General features: G+C 41.8%; 1 protein-coding gene across 2 annotated transcripts in view; it reads right to left on the reverse strand.

Annotated features, from left to right (window-relative positions):
• Positions 1–23,055, reverse strand: part of MORC2 (MORC family CW-type zinc finger 2) — a 49,645-nt gene that overhangs the window by 20,187 nt on the left and 6,403 nt on the right. For both annotated transcript variants that reach the window (XM_058281674.2, XM_058281673.2), the window contains exons 2-10: positions 21,065–21,118; positions 19,279–19,313; positions 11,348–11,416; positions 10,762–10,852; positions 6,464–6,572; positions 2,268–2,427; positions 2,045–2,156; positions 1,401–1,526; positions 715–794 (exon numbers count right to left, since the gene is read on the reverse strand). In XM_058281674.2, the coding sequence (XP_058137657.1) occupies positions 715–794; positions 1,401–1,526; positions 2,045–2,156; positions 2,268–2,427; positions 6,464–6,572; positions 10,762–10,852; positions 11,348–11,416; positions 19,279–19,313; positions 21,065–21,118 (836 nt within the window). The remainder of the gene's footprint in view (positions 1–714; positions 795–1,400; positions 1,527–2,044; positions 2,157–2,267; positions 2,428–6,463; positions 6,573–10,761; positions 10,853–11,347; positions 11,417–19,278; positions 19,314–21,064; positions 21,119–23,055) is intronic.

Consider the following 23,055-nt stretch of genomic DNA (forward strand, 5'->3'; position numbering starts at 1 on the left):
CTCAAAACCTTTGTCATCCCTCCTGGTCCCAAAATACAGTCCTGGGGAATTTCTTACCCTGCTATGCACTGACAGGAAAAGGACAGCTTTTTCAAAGGGGAAGCTGGGAGAAAAATGGCTGGCAAGCAATGAGAAAACAACTTCCATGCTTAGACTACAGAGTCCTTTCAAAAAAGAAAATCTGGCATTCAAAAATTATCAAGAAGGCCCAAAGGAAAACAGGCCCTATTTATATCTGAGACCCTGCTTTTCAAACTTTGGAAATGAATCGTAACAGGTCAAAAACATTCAAAGCATACAGAGTCAAGGCCTCAGTATGAACTGGAAGCTAAAGAACTCTTCAACTAATCACAGCCAAGAAGCCCTGGTCAGCATGACAGAGTTTGAGATTTTTGCCCTGGAGTCAGGAAAACCTATTTCCCAAGCATTCAGACCAGATTCTTCACCCTGGGCAAGCCCAAGCTGAAGAGTTGATAATGTTTTATAAAAGCCCCTATACATGGCTAAGGAGTAAGAATATAGGGAGAAAAAGTACTGAGAGGACTGACATGGGGCAGAAGGGACAAGGGACAGAGGAGGAAATAAGCCAGTCATGGAGGAGAATAGCTTTGCTGGATGATGGATGGGGCCTTTTCCTGTATCCTTGCTGTAGCCACAGTAGTATCCCCCAGAAGACCCCTTCATTCCCTCCATCTGCACAGGGAGTAACATTACCAATCCGAGCTACATGCTCTGCTTTCTTCACCTCCTGCTCTGCCCGGGTCTTGAAACGGCTTGACGTGTACTTGTACATCCTAAAGAGCAGAAAAAGCAACCTCAGAGGGCCCAAACACAATTTGGTTTGGTAGCCAAACCAAGAAGCACAAAGAAAACACACTGCCTTCCTACCTCCTTCCAAGCTGAGCTGTCCTGCCCCTCATGATGAAAGACAAATCCACATTTATTTTAGCAAGACTCGATTTCTTATTCCACTTATCCCTTACCTCCTTGCTCCCTGTCTCTGGTCAACCACCTCACCAACCACCAGGTATGTCATTAATCCCAAAGCAGAAACCAGCTCAGTAATGAGCCAAGGTCTTTGATTTCCTGGGTATATCTAAAAGTTCCTCAGTCCTCAAGCTGAGAGGCTCAGACAGCTCACTGTGCCAATCAGGGCACCCTCCATGCCACAGAAAGCACTCAGAGCCAACAACCTCCTAAGCCTGTCAGCCACCTCTGCCCCTCCAGTCAGGACCCAGAAGGGTCTCTGCAGTAAATCACAGGCAGCTTAAAGGCCCAACCAAAAGCTAGCAGCATTATCAGACCTCTCACAATGCATCCCCCAACAATGCCCCAGAGTAACACTGCCAGGCCCTGTCCTTGGCCTACGGAGAGAGAAGACCAGGGTGGCGAGGCCCTACCTGGGCTTGTACAGGCAGCAGGAAAGTCTCTTGGTCTGCACCTTGTGCCCATGGATGAAGATCCTCATCCGGGGATCTATATATAGCACAGCAGCGTAGGCACGGAAGGAGCGTCGCTCTGGCTTCCTGGAAGCAGCAGGATGGGAGTGTTGGGTGTCACCACGCACCCATGACAACACCCTCTCTGCAGACCTCCACTTTTGCTTTCTGGTCTCATGGGTGCTGCTCCCTCAGCATGTGTACCACATCCTGCCCCACCCCGCCCCAGCACCAGGTATCCCAAAGACACAGATGGTTACTGCTGAGGTCAGGTTCCTATCCCTGCCATTATCCACTATGGAACCCTGGGCCATTCCTTCCCCCTCTTTGGGCCTCAGCAGTTTCTTCTGTTGAATCAAGGAGTTGGACCAGGTGATCATCAATCTTCTTTTGGCTTAGCTGAGGATCTGCTGTCCTTCTCTTCATCCCTCTGCCTTCTTGCAAGAAGACAGAGTGCTCAGCTCCATCAACTTCAATGAAGCCACCAGGCAAAATCCAAGGAATAAGCTCTCTCTCCTTTCCCCAAAGTAACCTCCTGAGCTTTTGCTCAAGAGAATGAATGCTAGCTAGTTCCAAGGACGCCCTCCCTTCCCAGCCACACTCACGTGCCCTCTGGGGAGGTCTCCGCCATCTGGATATCTCTTGGATTTGATATTACATCTAGTTCCGGCTCTCCATTATCCATGAGTTTGAGATTGAAGATGATCACCAGTGTTCCTGAGGAACAGGAATCCTTTCATTCTGCCAGGCACCCACAGCCCACTGCCACACCACTCATGGCTCTGGAGCTCCCAGATACTAGAGGCGGCAGAACTGAAGCCTACTTACCACTGCCCCCAACAATCTTCTCAAACTGGGTCATCACTTCCTCCTCATTGTGAAAGGGGGAGTACTTGTAGATGAGTTCCGTCTCAATAGCAAACTTTTCCACATTGTCAGTGACAGGTTCCCGGGTCTGGGCATTCCAAGTGGGCAACGGGACGATCACCTTCAGAGTAAGCATAGGCAGACATTTTGAGAGAGGCCAAGAAAAGCCTTTTCCAATCTATCTTGTCCTTTCCCCGAATGGCCCTTCACAGTCCAGAGGTGAGGCCCAAGCTTCTCAGCCTGGCAGAAGAGTATTTATGGCTTCATAGCTTTCTTTGCAAGGCTCAGCTTCTGTCTCTTCCAAAGACTCAAATCACACTACTAGCTACTCTCTGGATATGTGGTTTTATACTCTGGGGTCTCTGCACAGGCAGTTCCCTCTGTTTGAGACATCCCCAACCATTTTCTTAAATTGGAAAAATTCTACTCTTACCACTGAGAACAACACATTTTGCAACTATCTCACGAATAAGATATATATAACCTACAACTCAGTCATGCCACTGCTGGATAAATACCCTAAGAAAAATTTTGCACTGTGCACTAGTTAACACATATATAAATACAAGCTGTAACTCTATTTGCAATAGCCAAATATAGAACCGACCCAAATAATCACCTCAAAGTGGATAAACTGTAGTTCATCAATAGAATACTATATAGTGATGAAATGAACAGCCACTAGCATCAACATTGTTGAATCTCATGAACATGTTACATGAAAAAAGATTTTAAAAAAAAAAGGTATGGGCCCTTATGGGAATGGGCCCATTCATATTAAATACATAAATATGACAAACTGAACAATATTATTTAAGGAGACACATAGAGGTAGTAACATTATTAAAAAAAAACAACAAAATGATCATTACAAAAGTCAGGTGGTGGTTTCTCCAGGGACAGGGTAAGGAATATGATTGCGAGGAGCATATGGGGACTTCTTAACATCAGTTAATGATACAATATTTCTTCTAACCCAGATAGTGGCATCGTGGGTGTTCACTTTATAATTATTCTCTCAACTGTATATGTATTAACATACACTTCCAAATGTATGATAGGTATCGCAGTATGGTTACTGTTTATGAATTCCAAAAATAGATTTTGGACCGTGATTGTAAACTGATCTGTTCCTCTTGGCGTATTAGAATGTATTCGATTCAGAGGTTTCACTTTTACTTTATTAAATCAAGATTAGGTCTTTTATTTGACCACATCATTAGAGCAGCTCAGTTTGAGTCCCCATCCCCCCGGGCCCCGCCTTTGTGGGCTAAACGGATGTTCAACCCAAGATAGGGAAGTAAACACAGGGAGAAGGGGACCACAAAGAGTTGAGTTTTGATGCTGGAGTCCCAGGGAGAAAGCCAAGTCAGTCACCTGAGCTTACAGCTGGCCTTGTGGAGAAAGCAGAGCAGCCAAGCCCAGAAAGAGAAGACAAGTCCCAGGAATAGAGAGAAGCCTTATGCCGGCCTACAGCTGAAATTGGAAGACGCTGAGACCATAGAACCTTAAGATGAAGAGGTAGGCTGAAACCTCACAGAAACTGGCACCCATCTTGCTCCAACACATGGCAACAGACTTTGGTGAGGGAAGTAACTTACCCTTATGGCCTTGTAACTGTAAGCTTCTACCCCGAGTAAATACCCTTTATATAACCCAACAGATTTCTGATACTTTGCATCAGCACCCCTTTGGCTGACTAATACAAAATGATTCCCAATATAAGTAACATTTTTAATATTTCTACTCATTTTTCAGCAAGCCTGCCTCAAATGACACATCCAGAGGCCCCAGTGTGCTCCTCCCTCTCCTGAGACCTGGCTGCAAGCAAGTGCCCTGCACAGGTGGTCTGAAGGGACAGCTCATTCAGAGCACAACAGTTGTGGCATCTCTGAGAGGTTCGAACCAGATGGGCACACACAGGGGGAAAAAAGGACCCTGCAATTTAATGAGTTCTAGGGTGAGAAACTGTTCCGCGCATTTTACTGGTTTCTCATAAGCTTTGTTCTGATAGTACTGAATCTCAGGACTGGTTTGAACACATTCTTCACCAGCCGAAAATGATATTTTGAAATCTTGGCAGTTTGCACTAGACTACAATCACAAAGAGTGACCTTGCAGCACCAAGTAAGGAAAATATATCAACCTAGCTTTTTCACCAGGGAAATAGAGTTCCATCGTGTTCTGTGAACTTGTAGCTCACACTACACCTCCTATTTTTCCCAGCAGTCCCAGGTGACAAAGTCCTTACTTCAAAGCACACTCATTCACTTGCCATCCACATACACTATCTCCAATCAACACATTCTTGATTTTTGCTTTTTCCTATGTTTCTGACCACTGCTCTGGCTCCTTTGCCACCTCCTCCTCCACTCCCTGGCCTTTAAATGTTGATGTGCCTGAGGTGCCAGGTCCTTATCTCACTCTACTCTTTTCTAGGTGAGCTCATTTGCTACCAAGAATCCCTGAGCTCTAGACTCAGACTTAATTTTACATGTCCAGAACAAAATTTACACCGTTTCCCTTCACTCCTGCCTCTCTCCCATTTCTTCCCAGCTCCAGACAGCCATCATCCCAAACACCTCTGAGTCATGAATGATTCCTTCTTTCCCTTTATGCCTCTCTATAATCATCCAATCTGTGGGATCCACATCCTTAAAGGATATGGACTCTATCTCTCTCTTGCCTCCCTGCCCTGATTCCAGGCCAGGCTACACCTACATAGCCAGGGCCTCTCCAGCTGGTCCATCGAGTCCCCACCCACAAACTTCCTAACCCAATCACCACATAATAAACAAAATAATCTTTTTAAAAAGAAAATCTGCTACTGCCCACCCTTGCTTAAAGTCCTTTTAATGACTGCTCTTTTGAACAAGTCCCAAACCATACAACAAGGCCCTGAGATCAGGTCTGAATTGGCCCCATCCTGCTCTCCAGAACTCCACTTTTTCAGATCGCCCATATGCCAAGCCCCTCCTACAACCCTTGTGGCCCCAGGGGCCCTTCAATATCCACTCAGTCCTTCCTCAGGAAATATTCCTGAGGACCCCAGCCTGGGTTGCTTCTCCCAGCACCCTGCACTTTCCAGCTGTTAGCACTTAACCTCACTCCAAGTATCTGCTGAATGACTAAGATACTATACCAAAAAGGCAAATAAATCTTATCAATTGCCAAGTAAAGATGACAGAAAAGATAGCCTGTAGTTCCCGGTATGAACTAGTCTGCTATGATACAGGCTCTGATTTTTCCTTGCAGCACCTCTCGGGCCCCTCTCTCAAGCCCCAGCCTCCATTTCACAGGTATGAGAAGGGGTTAAGAGTCCACTCTGAGGCTAGGCAGACCACAGGCCTTCCCTGATCCCTTCTTAAGAGCCAGCTCTGCAGATATGTGAACCTCCAGGCTACAAGGAGAATCAGCTGAACATGTATTTAGCTTATACAGTGAATTGCCAAAATCTTTTGAACTAAGAATATTCTGGATCCACTGGACCATCCTTCTAGCAAAGCAGTAATTGGCCGGGGCTAAGTAGCAACTGCTCCCCAAAGTGAGTCTGAGTGTCAGCTGCCATTTAACAATCAACTTACTCGTGTTTTTCATATGCTCACTTGCTTTACTACCTGCCTGGGCCCTGCAGGTACCAGATTTGTGGCTTCTGATATAGGTGGTTAGAGTAAAGCATTTCCTCAAAAAGAAAAAGCACTCACAGCACATTCCACACAATTACCATCATATGGAAAAGACACTGCTGTTCCTATTACTGTTGCCAACTGTGGTCTCTACCCATAGTCAGGGAAGCCCAAAATACTAATACTCCCCCTGGTAAAACAACTCTCCATGATGAAACCCTCAGACTGAATTCGAGCTGCAGGTCTGGGGGACATCTCCAAATCCTGTTCTTGATTCCTGCCACCTGATGGTCGCAACCTCAGAAACAAGGTAGTGTCCTCTGAAGTACTATGAAATTTCATTTCCTCTTACATTAAGGATCTGTTTTAAGCCCCCAATCAATTCATCCAATAGCTACTCCCGCAACAGGGAGCATGAACTCCATTCCTGCATCCCCAAAGAGCCCAACACTATAAACCATCTATGAAAAAGACCTGGGCAGACCCAGGAAATATGGACGGATGACTTGGAACAAGAGGGCAGGAACCTACTTCATCAATGCCTTCTTCTTCATGAAAGGTGCGCGACAGGAAAAGGCAGGTCATGGTATCTTCCTTCTTGGTGAAGAGGATAAAGTCCTTCCCAATGCGCATTGAGCCCCTGAAAGGAAGGCAGAAATAGATTTTTCTCCCAGGGAGGATTCAAAAGCTCATCTCAAAAAGAAGTAAAGGGAAGCGGCTGTGGCTCAATCAGTTGGGCTCCCGTCTACCATATGGGAAGCCCTGGGCTCACGTCCTGAGGCCTCCTTGTGAAGGCAGGCTCACCTGCACACCACAGAGAGCCACCAGTCCGAGTGCTGCCTGGCCCGGAAGCACCACGGAGAGCCAACTCAGCAAGGTGATGCAACAAAAAAAGAGAGACAAGCAAAAAAAAAAAAAAAAAAAAAAGACAGAAGAGTACGCAGCAAACAGACACAGCAAACAGCAAAACAAGCTACCAGGGGGGGATAAATAAAAATAAATATATAAATAATAATATATAATATTATATTAATATATCATTAATAATGTATAATTATTATATTAATAATATATAATAATATATAAAAATAAACAGAAGAATGCACAGTGAATGGACACAGAGAGCAGATAGCATGCAAAAAGCAGCAAGGGGGGGGAGGGATTAAAAAAAAAAGTAAAAACCACCCTCTGGATAGGACTGAAAATGCCTTTGGAGGGCTCTCCTAAAGGCCTTCCTAAAGTCCCAGGACCTTTAAGTGAGTCCTACCACCCTTGTTTCCTCTCCATTCATCCAACAATTCTCCTTCTGCTCTTCTCCTGCTGGCCTAAAATTCACGAGCCTTTACCTGCAACATTTTTTACAATACTTACCCACCATCCAAGGCCTCTCTCTTCACCACCCTCCTAGGGCATGTTCACCACCAATCACCTGTCCTAGGTTAGTCCCATTCCCAGCCTGTCACCACAATGCTAATAAGTAACCTTCCTGCCCAAGAGATCCGTGTTCATCCTAGCCCTATGAGCACTGCTGTACCCTCTGTCTATGCAGCCATTAGAGTTTACTCCAATAATTGATACCTTAGATACATCATCTTCCAAACTGACCACTTCCAGTTCTCATCTTGTCCTCCTTTCTATCAAAGAACAGCCCAGGGCCTATGCTCACAAGTCCTCGAAAGCTCAGTCAAATATAGGAGCTAACTATACATATTTCTTGACCACCAAAATATAACTCAAGAGGCCTAAAATTGGCTCATGTCCAATAGTTACACCCATCTTCTGTCTTGGAATTGTTTTTGCCACCCAAACTCATTATGACACAGGCAGGTCCCTGCTTTTGGATGCAACTGGTTTCTGGGAACTATGCCTTAAGGCGGCCTTCCATGAGGCAAACCCTGAATGGAATTAACTGCTGCCTTCCTGTTTGGCCGAGGTAAACCATCCAAGAAGCAAGCAGGGACAGGCCTTTCCTAGGCCACATGGAACAGGTACTACTGGAAAGACTGCCAACTTAACAATGGGCTGTTTAGCTTTTTTCTTCTAAGCAGCTTCTGAGGCTTTATGGCTATTAGCTCATTAATACCCCGGGGAGATGATAGAAATGAAAAACCACATTACCCTCTTCTATGTACAAATACAAACCAGATAGCATGCCAAGCACACAAACGAATGTTACGCCCCATTTCCCCAAACATTCACGAAAACTCCCAGGACACTATCCAGAGTTACCCTAAGGGCTGCCAAGTCCTGTTTCTCCTCCTCCAACTCCCAAGGGACTGGCAATTATTCATCCCCTATAATCTCGTAATTCTCCTACTTCCTCTCTGAAGCACACACATAGCAAAATGATGCAAATTATCTTGCCTTCAGTCAAAGCCTGCTTTTGTCCTAATTTGGCAAAAAAAAACTTTCATTTGGTGCTTTCTTCCCTCTTTGATCCTGACCTTAGGGCCTGAATAGCAAGTACCCAAAATACCACCCTCTCTGGTACCTTCCCTGTTTTTCACCCCTATTCTCACTACAAATGAGAACCCTTTTACAATTTCTAAATTGGTTTCAAAATGAATACAACTGTCTACTCCAAACACCATGGGCCCTTTACAAAAGTTGTTCTACTAAAATATGCTAATAATGACACTCAATTTCTGTACACTTTACCGCTAAGCACTCTCAGAGTCACATTTCATTTGCTCCTGAAACTAACTCTGTAAGGGAGAACATCAGAGATTAGAACCAGGATTTCTAGTGGAGCAAACAGACCTTCCTTCAAAGAGGTGAAACAGCTTGCCTTAGGCCACCAAGTAGGAGGCTGGCTTACAATCTATATAGGAACTTTTTCTTCTCTTATATCCCAATGACTCTAGAAAGCCTTAGATCACTTGCTTCAGAATCACCTGGAGAATATCTCTGAAAAACACATTCCAGGGAGCAGGTGTAGCTCAGTGGTTGAGTGCCTGCTTCCCATGCACGAGGTCCCGGGTTCAATCCCCAGTACCTCCTAAAGATAGAGAGATAAGATTCATAGACAGAGACAGATAAATAAAAAAGATTCTATGCCCTATTCCAGACCCACTGAGTCAGGCCAGAAATCTGCCACAGGAAGATAAAAGAAAAACAAAATTAAAAGCCAGAAACCAGGCTCTGAGGCTCTCTCACAGTGACAACATCTAATCCTCAATCTACTAAGTATTATAATCCCAAACCTACAAAGAAAGAAGTTGACAGAGAAGTAATTAAGTGACTGAGATGGGATCTGAACCTTGGTTTGTCTGATTCAACTGAAATGCACAGAAACTCTACCTCTGCAGTCAGAAAGACCTGGTTCTTTTTTTTTTTTCTTCAAGATTTACTTATTTACTTATTTCTCTCCCCTCCCCCCACCTCGGTTGTCTACTCTCTGTCTATTCGCTGCGTCATCTTTGTCCACTTCTGTTGTTGTCAGCGGCATGGGAATCTGTGTTTCTTTTTGTTGCATCATCTTGTTATGTCAGCTCTCCGTGTGTGCGGCACCATTCTTTGGCAGGCTGCACTTTCTTTCGCACTAGGCGGCTCTCCTTACAGGGCGCACTCCTTGCGTGTGGGGCTCCCCTACGCGGGGGACACCTCCTTGCGTGCATCAGCACTGCTGTTGGGCCAGCTCCACACAGGTCAAGGAGGCCCGGGGTTTGAACCGTGGACCTCCCATGTGGTAGATGGACACCCTAACCACTGGGCCAAGTCCACTTCCCAAGACCTGGTTCTTAATCCTAATTGCATTTTTAACATTTTGGGGCAAGTCATTTCACCTCCATACACTTCAGTTTCTTCACCTGAAAATGGGAATAATATTTACACCTCACAGGGTTATATGAAAACTAAATTAGATCATCCATATATAAAGGAGGAGTGCTTATTATTACCATTTAGTTCCTATCCTGAGAGACAAATTGCAAAGTCCAGACAACAGGCCCTGTTATCTTTGGAAACACTCCCTTTCTTCTCCACACACCCAAAGCCTCCTCAAGCTCTGCACCTGGGGCACAAATGATGCTGTTCAAGGATCAAACCACCTCCAACTCTCAAACAAAACAACACGTTTCCACAGCAAGACTTGAAACGTGACTCAATTCCATTTGCACAGACTCCAATTCCACTAAATCTTATTTCATCCAAAGATATGTACAGCTGGAAGTGAGCATTTCAGAAATAGAAACCTTTCTCTTGGGGCTTAACTCAAAACCAGAAAAACACATTCCAAAAAGTGAACAAGTGGGAACCAAGGGTTGAGAAAGAAGCCCCAAGGAATATGAAGACATTAGGTAGGTTCCTGCTATAGGGCCTTCCAAGACATCTCCGTGGAAGCCTCTTCCTCCGGAGGAAGAGCTCACGTCCCTCTTATTCACACTCAATCCCCACTGCCTAGTTTAAAGTGTGTCTTACACTAGATGTAGGAACACTGCTGCATTAAATGAAGCATACCCCACCACCAACTCAGATACATCCCAAACCCACAAAAGAACCATTCACATCCTCAAGCACTGGGTAAAAAGAATTTTCAACAGATAGAGAAGCACAATTCTGGAGCCCAGTGACAAGAGAACACAACAGCTCCTTCCCTCCCTGACCAGTTTTGGATGTTCATAACTTTTCAACATGTGGAGAAAACTCAACTCCAGTTGGTAACAACAGTAGGTAGGCTACCCCAAACTTTTAACCCTCCTTTCTAACTTTCCTCCTGTTCTGGAGTTCCAGTCAAAGAGGGAAAAGGAGAAGGAAACTTAACATCTAAGAGAAGGAGGACATTGTTTACTTTTATCTTGAACCCTATGAAAGGATTCTATTATACCTACGATTTTAAACCATTCCCGTACTGCCCAATCTGGGTGGACTCGGGCGTTCGCTTGGCTGATTTCCCAAACTGGATCACACTGGCAGCATCACCTGAAGTGCAGACACAAGAGAAGATTTGCATTTATTTCCCAGGCTCCTTAGAGTCAAAGATCTGAACCTGCTATAAATCCAAACAGGGCTGTGTTTCTGTTGAAAACCTTGTCCAAAGATATTCCCAGCCATGTGGCAAATGGAGGCAACCCTTGCCTGGCCTAACAGCCCCTCCATCACTTTGACCTGTGACTCTGTTATTACTATAGTCTGATATTGCTATCTTAGTTCTGGCTCCAGAATGTGGGCTGGTAAATTAAATGTTTAGAGACAGGTAATTTGACAGATTTCAAGATGCCGTTTAGATTCTAACTTCTATGCTAGGGCAAGATCCAGCAAATACATTAGTAGAATTAAGCCTGTGATGTTGTAATAAACTTCTCTCTCCCCTGGTAGATCTTCCAATTATAACAAGACAAAGAAAAAGAAGTTTACAAAACAGGATGGCAGTAGAATTTACATCCTCTCAAAAGAGGCAGAACTATCTTCACTTACTTGGATCCATTCCTGCACCATCATCCAAAAAGCAAAGCATAAATCCTCCTCGAAGATCCTCTCGCCTTTCTGAAAAAAGAAGCATCTACCATTACTGGACAGTTACCCACCAGAGGGCAGCAACATGTATGCTCAGGAGGTGGGTCTAGTGAAGCATGGTCCAAAAAGGTCAGGTCAAACCCAGCTTCTCCTTCTAACAGTCTTAGTTTAAGGAAGGAGCTCCCCATTAAAGATTCTCCAATGCTTTCTTGTCTGTGACAAAGCTTGAGACAATGAGTATGCACATATTTCACATATATGCTCTAATATACTCCAATAATTCCCCGCCTCTCTCCACGTGGTTTATTACTGCCTCTGCCCTCTGCCAACAAGCCATGAAAGTATTTCAACTACTACATGCCATACCTTACCAAGACTACTCAAATTCAACAGGTCATCTCTTGTGTGAGTTTGGAATAGCCTTCAGAGCAAAGTGATTCAGCCAGACAAAGCATGGACATAGTGGTGATATCTTCTATCTACAGGATAAGTTACTATATGTAGCTCTCCCTGGGCTAACTGTAGCTTCTGGGCTACTTGCAGTCCTTGTCATACCCCCCTACTTACTGAAGGCCCTTGAAATGGCTCCCCAACCCAAGCATGAGATAGAACAGAGTATAGTGACAGCTGCCTCATTCACAACTAGACCTGGACAGAAGAACAGTCCTTTGACAATAAGATACAGAGCAGCTGTGATAATACTTCCTGGCTGACAGGAAAGGAACACAACAGACTAACTACCAATCCAGTCAGCAGAACTTCTTCCAGCAGCTATCTTCTGTAGCAGCAAGTGGTCACTCAAAGTAACCTGGGTTCAAGTATGTCATAGACATAGAAGAAAAGATCCCTAAATAGGGTCATACTAGATGGTCTCCTAGGTATCTTTTGATCCCATAATGAGGACTAGGTGGGCAAAGGAGAAACAGGCCTTGGAATCACTCGTGGTTAAGACATGAAGGAGAGGAAGATGTGGGGCAAAGACAAAAATCAAGGGAACCTGACACTGTAGCCCCATAGAAACCAAGAAAGAAATCACTAATACCAACATGACCAGAACAGGTGCTGCTCTTAGTCCATGCTTTGCACAGGGATAAAAGGAGCACTTTTACTAAAAATAAAGAAGGTCTGTATAAGATACTGTAGGACCAGGTCCAAGGCTTCTTTGGAGCCTGGTCCTTAATTGAGGATGTTTTTAAACCTCTCCCAAACTGCAGTTCACCAACTTTATACAACTATCTAAGCTGTTTAAAAAGCTGCCTGTACTACCCTCAGGCTAAAGATTCAAGTAGGTAGTGACTGCCTTCTGGTAAATGGACTAGTTAATATAATTTAAAATGCTATTTCAGAAAGGGTAGAAACCATAGAGGTTTTAAATATCACTCAGTGTTCAGGAACTGAACTTGCTGAAACAGTAATAACTGTTTGAAAGTTCAAGGTCAAAGATCTACCTGGAAGTACTACTGGTAGCTAAGAAACATTTCTCCTTTTTGCGGCAGTACCTCTTATCACAGTATGGAGAATCCAAATGAGATATGGCAAGCAACAGCAAAGGCAAGAAAAGTGCAAAAAAGCTCCAAAGTTTCCTTCTGGAGAAAGCAAAGTGTCATGGATACTCAAACTGGGTGACGAACAGAGAGCATGGTAAAAGTGTTTTAAACCTAGTTAAGATCCATTTGCCAAACACTAGCGCCACAAAACGTGCTGGAAGACTCTGCTTTGAGATCTAGAAATTGGGTTTATGGCAAGAGCATTTGAAAAGAATGATCAAGGATTTGAACACTACCCAGGAAGTAGCTTCTAGGCCTTTGTGTTAGGGCAGGACTCAGAAGCTGTTTTAGCACACAACCACTTAGCAGTGGGTCTGGCATTCCTTTGGCTCACGGGCTTCATTTCAAAGCTTTTTCATATGATTTACAAAAGGGAAAGAGATTTCTTCACTTGTGAAGAGGGAGAATCCTTCTGGCCACACAGAGTGATCGATGGCCAGTAAAAAAACAGCAGTGTCCAGGCCCACAGCCATGTGCAACACGGTCTCAGAGCCAAGATACTGAAGCAACCATAACTTCTTCAACTTTTTAAAAAGGTGGTGCCGTGTGTTCGCCTACTAAAATCCTTATCCTAATCACTTGTGTACTTGACGACTATTTACTGAGTACCTTCTCAGTGCCAGCCACTGTGATGAGGATACAGCAATGAACAGTGCAAATGTGATCACTGTCCTCATGGAGCTTACAGTCTAATGAATTCCAGTCTACTCTCTGTGGAAGACAGGGTAAAAAATAAAGGAAGAAAGGCTGAAGCTGAAGGAGGCAGAGAAAATAATCAGCTGGAGGAAAATGTAGTGTGCATAAAAAAACTCAAGAGCTTGTTAAAAAAATAGATGCCCAGGGAGGCAGATGTGGCTTAGGTGACTGGGCTGCCATCTACCCTACGGGAGGCCCCGGGTTCAATTCCCAGGGCCTCCTGGTAAAGGCAAGCTGGCCCACCCTGGCTTGGAGAGCCAACAACAAACAGTGAGCACAAACAACAGGGGGGAGGGAGTAAATAAAATAAAATAAAATAAATAAATCTTTAAAAAACAAAATAGATGCCTAGGCTCCTCCTTGAGAGTGGGGATGGGAGCTGAGGTGGAGCATGAGAATTTGCAATTCTAACAAGCTCTCAAATAAGGTTGATACTGCCAATTTGTGGACCACCCTTTGAGAAGCACTGAGCTAGAGCAAGAGAACAAGGCAGCCTCCCTGTCAAGACTATCACCCTAAATATTCCCCAGTTAGAGATTAATTCCTAACACCTGCTGTTTACTTTAATCAGCCAATTGACTTTTATCTGAAGCCTCCAAAAATGATTCCGACAAAGGAGGGGGAATTCTGGACTGAGCAGAGTCTAAGCAGTTGGGACTATATGTTCCTCCTTGGCAGAAAGACATGTAGGGCAAAAGCGGTCTTTGCTTCAGATCCTGGCAATAGCAAGATAAGATTATCGTCTTAGATTCCCTCAATTTGGCCATGTCTGACTTCTCCAATTTAGCCAAATGTCCCTCCATCCAACTCCCATTAGGAAGAAGACAAGAAAAAGAAAGAAGTGGTAGAAGAGAAGACATGTAAAATAGAGCTGTAAATTAAAAGTCAGAGGTAGGGCAGGCCAGCAGGCTGGCAACTCAGGCAAGAGTTGATATTGCAGTCTTGGGTTTTGAAATGTGTAGGACAAGCTGGCAGGCTGGCAATTCAGGGAAGATTTCTATATTAGTCGTAAGTAGAACACCTTCTTCTAAAGTATACACCAAGGAAGTTCTGGCATTTCAACTTCAGTTAATGCAGGCCACCATTTGCTCCATGTTTTAGCCAACCAACCAAGCTGTTAGATCCCTTTCTAACCCCCAAGGTACATCAAATCCAGAATCTGGGCTTAGTGAGTCCATAATAAATTTGGCTTGATCCAAAGTTATATTCCTTTCACCTATTCCACACTCTTAAAATACATTCCCCCACATATTCCCTAGTGGCTGTCTATATAAACTGGAAAGGTCATGCAGTGTAATGCACCTTCCCATGGATCACACTTTGTACCTCCCTTTCAGGGACTCTGGGAATTAAGTCTAGGATCTAGGAGAGAGGAATGGGGGAGGGGCTGGGTTCTAAAAAGAGTCAGCACTGTCTTGCAGGGCAACCAACTCAAGGAAGGTCTTTACAGGTTCCTCAGGCAAAGCAGGGTTAACCTCCTCAGACACGGAAATGGGCTGCTCTACTGGTAAAGTAGACACAGCAGAATTTAGGGCTTCAACGTCCCCAGAATAAGCTTAGATGTCTCCATTCCAATTTTCAGTACCCCATTCCTTCCCAGCGAATATGTTCAACTTTAACAGCAAATATCCTGTGAGGTTGGAGAATGCATTTTGTTTTGTAATCAGCCACTCCACAGGATAAAACTGAAGCAGGCTAGATAGGGAATATACAGATCTGGAACCTGGCAGAGAGTCCACGTGGACATCAGAAACCCTCAAGATGGCTGCTGGAGGAACCCTACCCCTGGGATTCTGCTGCCCAGAACAAAGACTCCTTCCTGAAAACAAGGAAAAGCCGCGGATATTCCCTAGAAACTTTATCACTAGGTCCTCACTAAAGGATTGATGGCTGGGGTAATCAATCAAAACAGCAAACAGCTGGAAGCCCCACCCCCTACCATTAGCAAAGGGGTGGAATAATAGTTGAAATGCCAGGCACAAACCAGAGCGCAGCTCCCACCCTGCTCTTTTGCCCGCAGACCTGTCCTGCCCTCTGTGCACCACTGTCGCCATTTTTCCTCTGCCATGTGGCCACGCAAGTAAACCTGGGAATTTATAATCTATAATGGGGAACTGTAGCTTGTAATTCAGCCCTCTTCATCCCTTTTCACCCCTTCCTCTCTACCTGAGACCCTTGCTCTGTTATTTTCTGTTATTTTCTCCCATTTATCTTCCCTCCCCACCTGAATAAATTACTGGCCTAACTCACCCAGCGTGCTCTTGAAATTCATTTCTGCAGCACAGCCAAGGACCAAGATAGAAACCAGTAACAAAACCCCTGGATTTGGTTTTCAGAAATCTCATCTCTGCAGCTACCTGAAATAAGGGTTTCTTTCAGGACAAACATAGAAACTTTCAAGTCATTTATACAATGCTTGAGCTGGGAATCTGAAGCCCTAAATTCATCCTTTTCTTTCACCACTTTGTCCAGCACTGTTTAGAAGAATCAGCCAACTATAATCTACTTGTTAGTTTAACAAACGAACAAACATGCTCATCCAGAGCCTCACCTCTTATTTGATTAGGAGCACCCAATGGTGATCTTTTGCATATCCACAGTAAACACTAAATAGTCATTAGTGCCTTCAAATCTAATCAGATTACAGAATCAATTCTAGAAACCCCAGGAACAATTCAGAAAACTCATCCTAAGATTCTGTTCCTCTAGAATCACTGTCAGTACCAGCAGAGAATGTAATGAAATGACGTCCAAAGTCTTCAATGCACTCTTGCAATCAGTATGGGCAGTATTAATTTGTTACTCTTTGACAATTTTCCATTTACTAACCATTGTCTTGGATTCACAAAAGAGATCTTTCATCCCAGGAAGATGAAAGTCAATAGAAAGACAGTCTACTTCTGACAGATCCTTATGGACTAACCCCATTTAATAGAAATGCTTTGACTAAATGAACATCTCTACACTATAACAGGCCAACTCACATCACACCTTTCCTAAATTTAAAGATGGTCTTTGAAACTGTGACTTTGTGGTGTCCTTCAAAATCATATCAGATATTTGGAGAGATGTCCAAAATCTTTATCAATGTAGTTTCCCAATGGGAGGTAGGAAAATATTTCCCCCACATATTAACAATAACTTCTTAGTAGTAAAGATATTATTGATTCCCTCATTCTCCTTCAAGAGTTTGCTTTATTCCTCCTGTCAAATATGTAAATAAGGCACTAAGGTAGAAAAGGGTCAAGTTTTAAGTGAGGGATGCTTCAACACTCCCAATTTCCCCCAGGGTTGGGTGTAAATCATGTCTTTTCCCAAAATGCTATGGTGCCTAAGGCTTCTATCAGACCATTTAATCCTTAACTGTCTGAACTGTTCCCTCAAGATCTAGTTATTGTTCTCTAGTCATCTGTAGAGTGCTAATTGTCTCTCCAATTAGAGACTAAATTCTTTGAGTTAAGGTCCCATCTCACTCTTCTGCAACTCCTCCCAAAGCACACCAGTTTAGCACAGAGCACAGAATAAGTGAGCACTGGGTCTTTTCCTTTTAAAGTGAAATCCAACTATACTGCTGCTTTCTGAGTATGAAGGACTAAATTTCCTGGTTGAAATTCATTCACCATAGGCAGGAGGAGGAGGCAGAAATGGTCTTTTTAACAAATTTCTTCCAAACAGATTTGGCTATTATAACTGTCTTTTTGACATCACTTAGAGCAGAGGCCAATTCTCGTTTGCCATCTGTGCAATGACTGAAACAGCCACCATTTCTTTCAGAAGTAGCTGCTACCACTTCGTCAATACAACACACTAAAATACATACTGTGGCTTGGAAAAGACACCTCCAACTGGCCGAAGGATTCAGTAACTATCTCGTAAAATTCTGCTGTGTTCCTTTTTCCTATTTCTTTCTTCTAAAAATAGGAGGAGCTCTGTTTTCATCACTTTGGCAGAGTCTTTTGAACAGAAGGCTTTCAGAATTTAGGTAATGTGACAGTTTGATTTTTGTGAATCCCAGAAAAAGATTATGTTCTTAAGCTAATCCATTCCTGTAATATGGGGTCTTTTGATTGCATTAAAGTCAGTTAAAGGGCCTTGATTAGATTACTTGATAGGATCACTTTAGGGCTTTTAACTGGACTAAATCAGGGAGGCCTGAGCCAGGTTGGGTCTCCGCCCTCTTGCTGGGTCTGATATAGAAGGAGACACAGAGAGCCATACAGGGAAAGAGATCTCCCCCACTTTTTATTCTGCCATGTGAGAGAAGACTCAAGGATCACATAAGCATGAAGTCCCCAAGAGGACAGACACATTTAACAGTTCAAGGTTGAGGAGATGAGCCCTGCCATATGCCCGATCACCATGTGGTAGAACATCAGGATCACTAGTAACTGACTTTGGTGAGAAAGCATCTCTGATGGTGCCCTAATTTGGACATTTCACAACCTCAGAACTGTAAATTTTAACCCCAAATAAATCCCCTTTATAAAAGCCTACACATTTTTTGGTACTTTGCAAAGGCAGCACTTTGGCAAAGGCAATGTAACTGACTTTTAACTGTTCTGAATATTTTCTTTGCTCCAAAGTCTATCAGGCATAAGGATCCATCATATCTGGGGAGATATATCATAATTAAATGACTTTAAAGGTTCTGAGAGAATTACTACTTGGTTGTGTGCTTGTTTGTCTTTATCAGATTGGTCCACAAAGAAAAGAAGTTATCTAATAAATGTATATTCCCATATAAACAATCTTCTTAGAAGCTAGTCAATGTTCAAAATACTACATCAAATCTTTCAGAAGACTTCAAGAAAGTGTCAGAAAAACAGATCATGCAAGCCAAAATTATTTTAAAAGCTATTTTCCTCTGTTCCACTTCCAAATTTTTAGCATCAAATGACCAAAAAGGAACAAGCCAGCTATGAGAGGTTGGAGATCAATGCAGAGGGGAAGTGGCACTTTGACTAAGAGCAAATGACCAAAAAGGTGCTAGTATGAGTATTCAACAGGCAGAATGCAAATTATTTTTTTTAAAAAGGCCAATGATAATCCCAGGAATTCCTCCACTGTTGCACCTACTCTAGGAAAAAGAGAATTTTACTGCAAAATAGCAGAGCCAATTAAGTAAGCAAAAACAGTACAAGGAGTCAGAACCTTTAAGTTCCTAGCAAAGAAGCCCTCCTTCTTAACATCTGTGCTGAAGAACATCTTCTCAGTAAACCTCAGTGCCCTAACAGTCACCCAGCTGTTAGCTGAAACTGCTACCAACAAGTCTCCAAGATGGGACTACTCCTCAACAAGGTTGCAGAGAGACAAGATGGCCTCCAACAAGATCTCTCCTTGGCTTCAGGTACCACACATGTGATAATTCCTACCAGTAAAATTACTAGTCCCTGGTCATTTTATTCCAATCATCCCCATAAATCCAAAGGTAGCTATTTTGGACATTTTGTGTTAGTTTCTTTAAACCAATATTCTTGGTTGCTATTACATGCCTGGCCAAGGAAACCCTGTTTCAAATTATGCTCTGGAGTAATTATCCCATTTCCCCAAGCTCCAGGAACAAGTTATACCCCACTTATTTCTTAGATACAGTAATAAATGTATAAAAAGGAATTAGGCATTAGAAGAAAAGACTGAAATGTGACTTACGTGTATAAATATCAATTCTTGTGGCATCAGCATCTCTGCAAAAAATTAAAAGAAAAAATCAAGATACAAATGAGAATGTGAAATTATTATTAAAATACATAGTACTTTGTTTATACACTATGAAATACTTCTGGAGCTCCAAATTACTTAAGATAAACACATGACACATAGGGTCTGGAAATGCTTTCTTAATGCTGATTTCATAGTGAAAACATCTAGAGGATAAGTAGGAAATTTTCCTTTACACTACAACTTAAATATGCATTTTCTCTCACTCATTTGATTGCAACTGCAAAAAGATGTTCCAACAACTTGCCGCCTTTTCCTTCTCACTAAGATATTAAGAAAAAAAGGAAAACAATAATCTGCCACAAAGCCTATGAAAAATTAAGTCTCATGATATACACAATGGGTAACTTTATCCTCCCCAACTTTGAGAAAGTACCCCATTAGACTCACCCATCACCTGAAATCATATAGGTGCAGTCATCAACGAAATCATATATAAAGTCTTAGAAAAAAGTAATCTAGTTCAATTTCACCAGTTACAAGAAAGAAGATGAAACACAAACTTTCACTGGTTTTAAATGCAAAAAATCCACTCTAAACCTATATAGAGCTACTGTGCCTATTTCTTAAGATATAAAAACATCTTCAAATATGAGATTACAATCTATAAATTAGAAAGGGATAGGCTGGCAAACTGCGTGGGTAAGTGGGAACACATACTCCCAGGAATATTTCAGTTCACCATGTGACACACAAAAAAGCAGACTGCCACAACATACCATGGTCTTGCTCAGCTGACAAATGGCAAATTATAACACAATTCTACTAAACTACTTTTTAAACTGAATGTAAAAATCATGAGTCATCAGGAATTCAAACAAAAAAACAAGTTTTCTGGTTAAAGAATTTGTTAGCCAGCACACTTCCATGACCAGTCCAGTTAATAACAGTATAATCTGTTACACACACAAAGGTAATCAGGAAATATCAGCAAGCTCATTAACTGAGTATCTTTTTAGAAGTACTTCTATAGTCAACCCTTATGTTGTTCTTTCTTCATTAGTCATCAACATCTGGTTAATAAATGATGTGTTTTAATTTTGTGTGGGCATCCAGCAACAAGACTGAGAATGAGACAATATTTTCGTAATGTAATTATGAACAGAATTCTGATTCTGGACTTTGTTATTTGTTCCTGAACCAACGCAAATTTCTCTTCAACCTGGCATGGTATTGTTTACATGCTTTCATTACTAAGAACTTAGTAGAAGACAGGACTGAAGCATGATCCTTCCAAGTTTAGCTGCTAACAATGGAAGAAGTTTTGATCAACTGAAATCAGCTGACAATAAAATATTTATTTTGGGAAGATAAGGAATTCTGGCAGTTTTTAAGACATTAGATGATGTATTCTCATGGTAGAACAAATTAAATCAGGGCTTGTCTGTCACATTAATTTGATTCCTAAGTTTCTATCTTAATTCCCTGTGTTTCACTACAATTATCTTGCCATAATACACAAGGGAAGGTGGCTACAGAGGTCACAAGTTCACTGTTTTTTGGCTAGAATACAAATAGCAATGAGTGAACTTAAGTTAACAAAGTAACAAAGTGGAAGTATTGACTAACGAACTATTTTAAAATGCTTTTTCACTAAGAGGCCTCTTAGAAGTTGGAGCTGCTATACAGACTTCCCCACAAGTCTTCAGAAAGCATAGATCACATCAACCCAAAGTTTCCACTCCAAGCAAAGATTGTATACCTGAGGAATACATACCTTGCATTATCAACCAGTTCAGCAAGAGCACCAAACAAGAATTCATGAGTGGTTCTGAAATTTAAAAACACTGAAAGTGAGCAAAAAGGATTATGGAATTGAACAATGACTTCTAAAAAAAGTTCATAAAAATATGTATATATATAAAATTATCATTTACATGATTGATTTTTCAGTACTGCAGTTTTCAGTTTAAGCCTTTTCAGAGCACACTACTCCCCTCAAGTGTCAATCTATCAAGTCCTGCTATCTATCCAAGCATGTTTACTTTTCCTATTTTGGTTTGAGAAACCTACCCTGAATCAGTAAAACATTTCTATCTGCACTGACCCAACCACTAAAACCAATGTTTATCACTACATATCACATTCTACTTATAAAAATGCCTATATTTTAGTTTTCACTGCCTTAACATGCTAAACTGTCAGTTCTACATATCTCTAAGAATGTTCAATGAACAACTTATTAGCATTTTGCTTACAATACCTGCGATCTACTGGTGTAAAAAAGGAAACCCACACACTTCTGTGCAACTTATAAGCAAAAATTCCATTTGAAAGAGGGGGAATAAAGAGTAAATAAACCATTTCTTGACTTTCCCCTTGCCGGTAATTTGTAGGAGTGAATTCTGGCTAAAAACAGAACTTTCTCCACATAAAATAAAGGACCCAATCCCTTTTGAACAATTAATTTCTTATAGCAGAACATGAGGTTAGGGTGGTGTCCTAGGGTCATTGTTAAAACTCTAACACTTATGACCAGTGGTCATCTTCCTTGGGAGGCTGCTCAAAGTTGGGTTGTGTAAATACACAACTACTGTGTTATTCAAAACTCAATAAAGATGCTATTTATGCTTAGATGTATCCTCACAATTCTTCCTCCATTTACACTCTAATTTGTGCTATTTCCCCTACTAGACCTCATTAGATTTAAAAGTAGGTTGTGTCCACTAAAACCACCTAGAAAACCACCTTCATTTTTGATTGGAGAAAATCATTAACCCACATAATACACTACCATCATTAACTTTTCAAAAATAAATTATTCCAGCCAATTTTTTTTCACAATTTCAACAAATGGATAAAGTAGAAATTTCTCAAAGTGTAGAACAAGAATATATCAATATTAAATAACTACCAGCCCAGGATCTCTGATCATTTACGGTATTGTAAAGAATAGTGGAAAATTTGCCTACAAAATGACCAAAACTGAAGTGTCCACGAACACTGGATGTACCTCTTTCAAGTAACTCTTCAAATTTTTACAAAGCAAATTTTGAATCAAATAAAACTACTGGTTCTTGGAATTTTAGGAAAAACTTCCCCCCTGAGAACAGTGACTATATCTGTGGCTGATCCAAAGAAGGCACCAATAAATTTGTTGTAACAAAAACTAGAAATGATACCTCCATTTTTGCCTAGAAAATAGAGCCCAAATTCTTCTGGCTAAAATCCAGTTCTTAATTATTTTACATGCAAGAATTCAATTTCTAAAAGAAAAACCAGAATTCTCTATTTATTCAAAATATTTAAGCTCAATAACGGGTTCTTAACAAAGAATTTAAAAAAAAATTATTGTGGGAACATGTTGATGTGGGTGTGATTTACTTATTAAATGATACACAGTATAGTGTGGTCTTAGTAAGGGATCTGTGGTTTTCACTTGACTGGCAAAGAGGTCCATGGAACAAAAAAGGTTAAGAACCCCTGCTCTATAACATCACCTTAAATCCTTCAAATTATCGACTAAAGAAAGGAAAGTTCAAAGTACATCTCAAGATCTCATTCATTTTCCTGACTTATAAGTAACTAAGAAACACTCAAGAATTACTCTTCAACAATAAAGTTTTTTTAACTTTGAAGCGTGTTACATAAAAATATTAAATAGCCATTTCTACTGTAATACTTCTCATTTCAAAATGAATCTGTACTTTAACTTAAAATAAGGAATTTCAGAAAATACAGCTTCTTGAAAATGAGACAACAACTTAT

The sequence above is a fragment of the Dasypus novemcinctus genome, chromosome 19 (genome assembly GCF_030445035.2).
Source record: "Dasypus novemcinctus isolate mDasNov1 chromosome 19, mDasNov1.1.hap2, whole genome shotgun sequence".
NCBI lineage: Eukaryota > Metazoa > Chordata > Mammalia > Cingulata > Dasypodidae > Dasypus > Dasypus novemcinctus.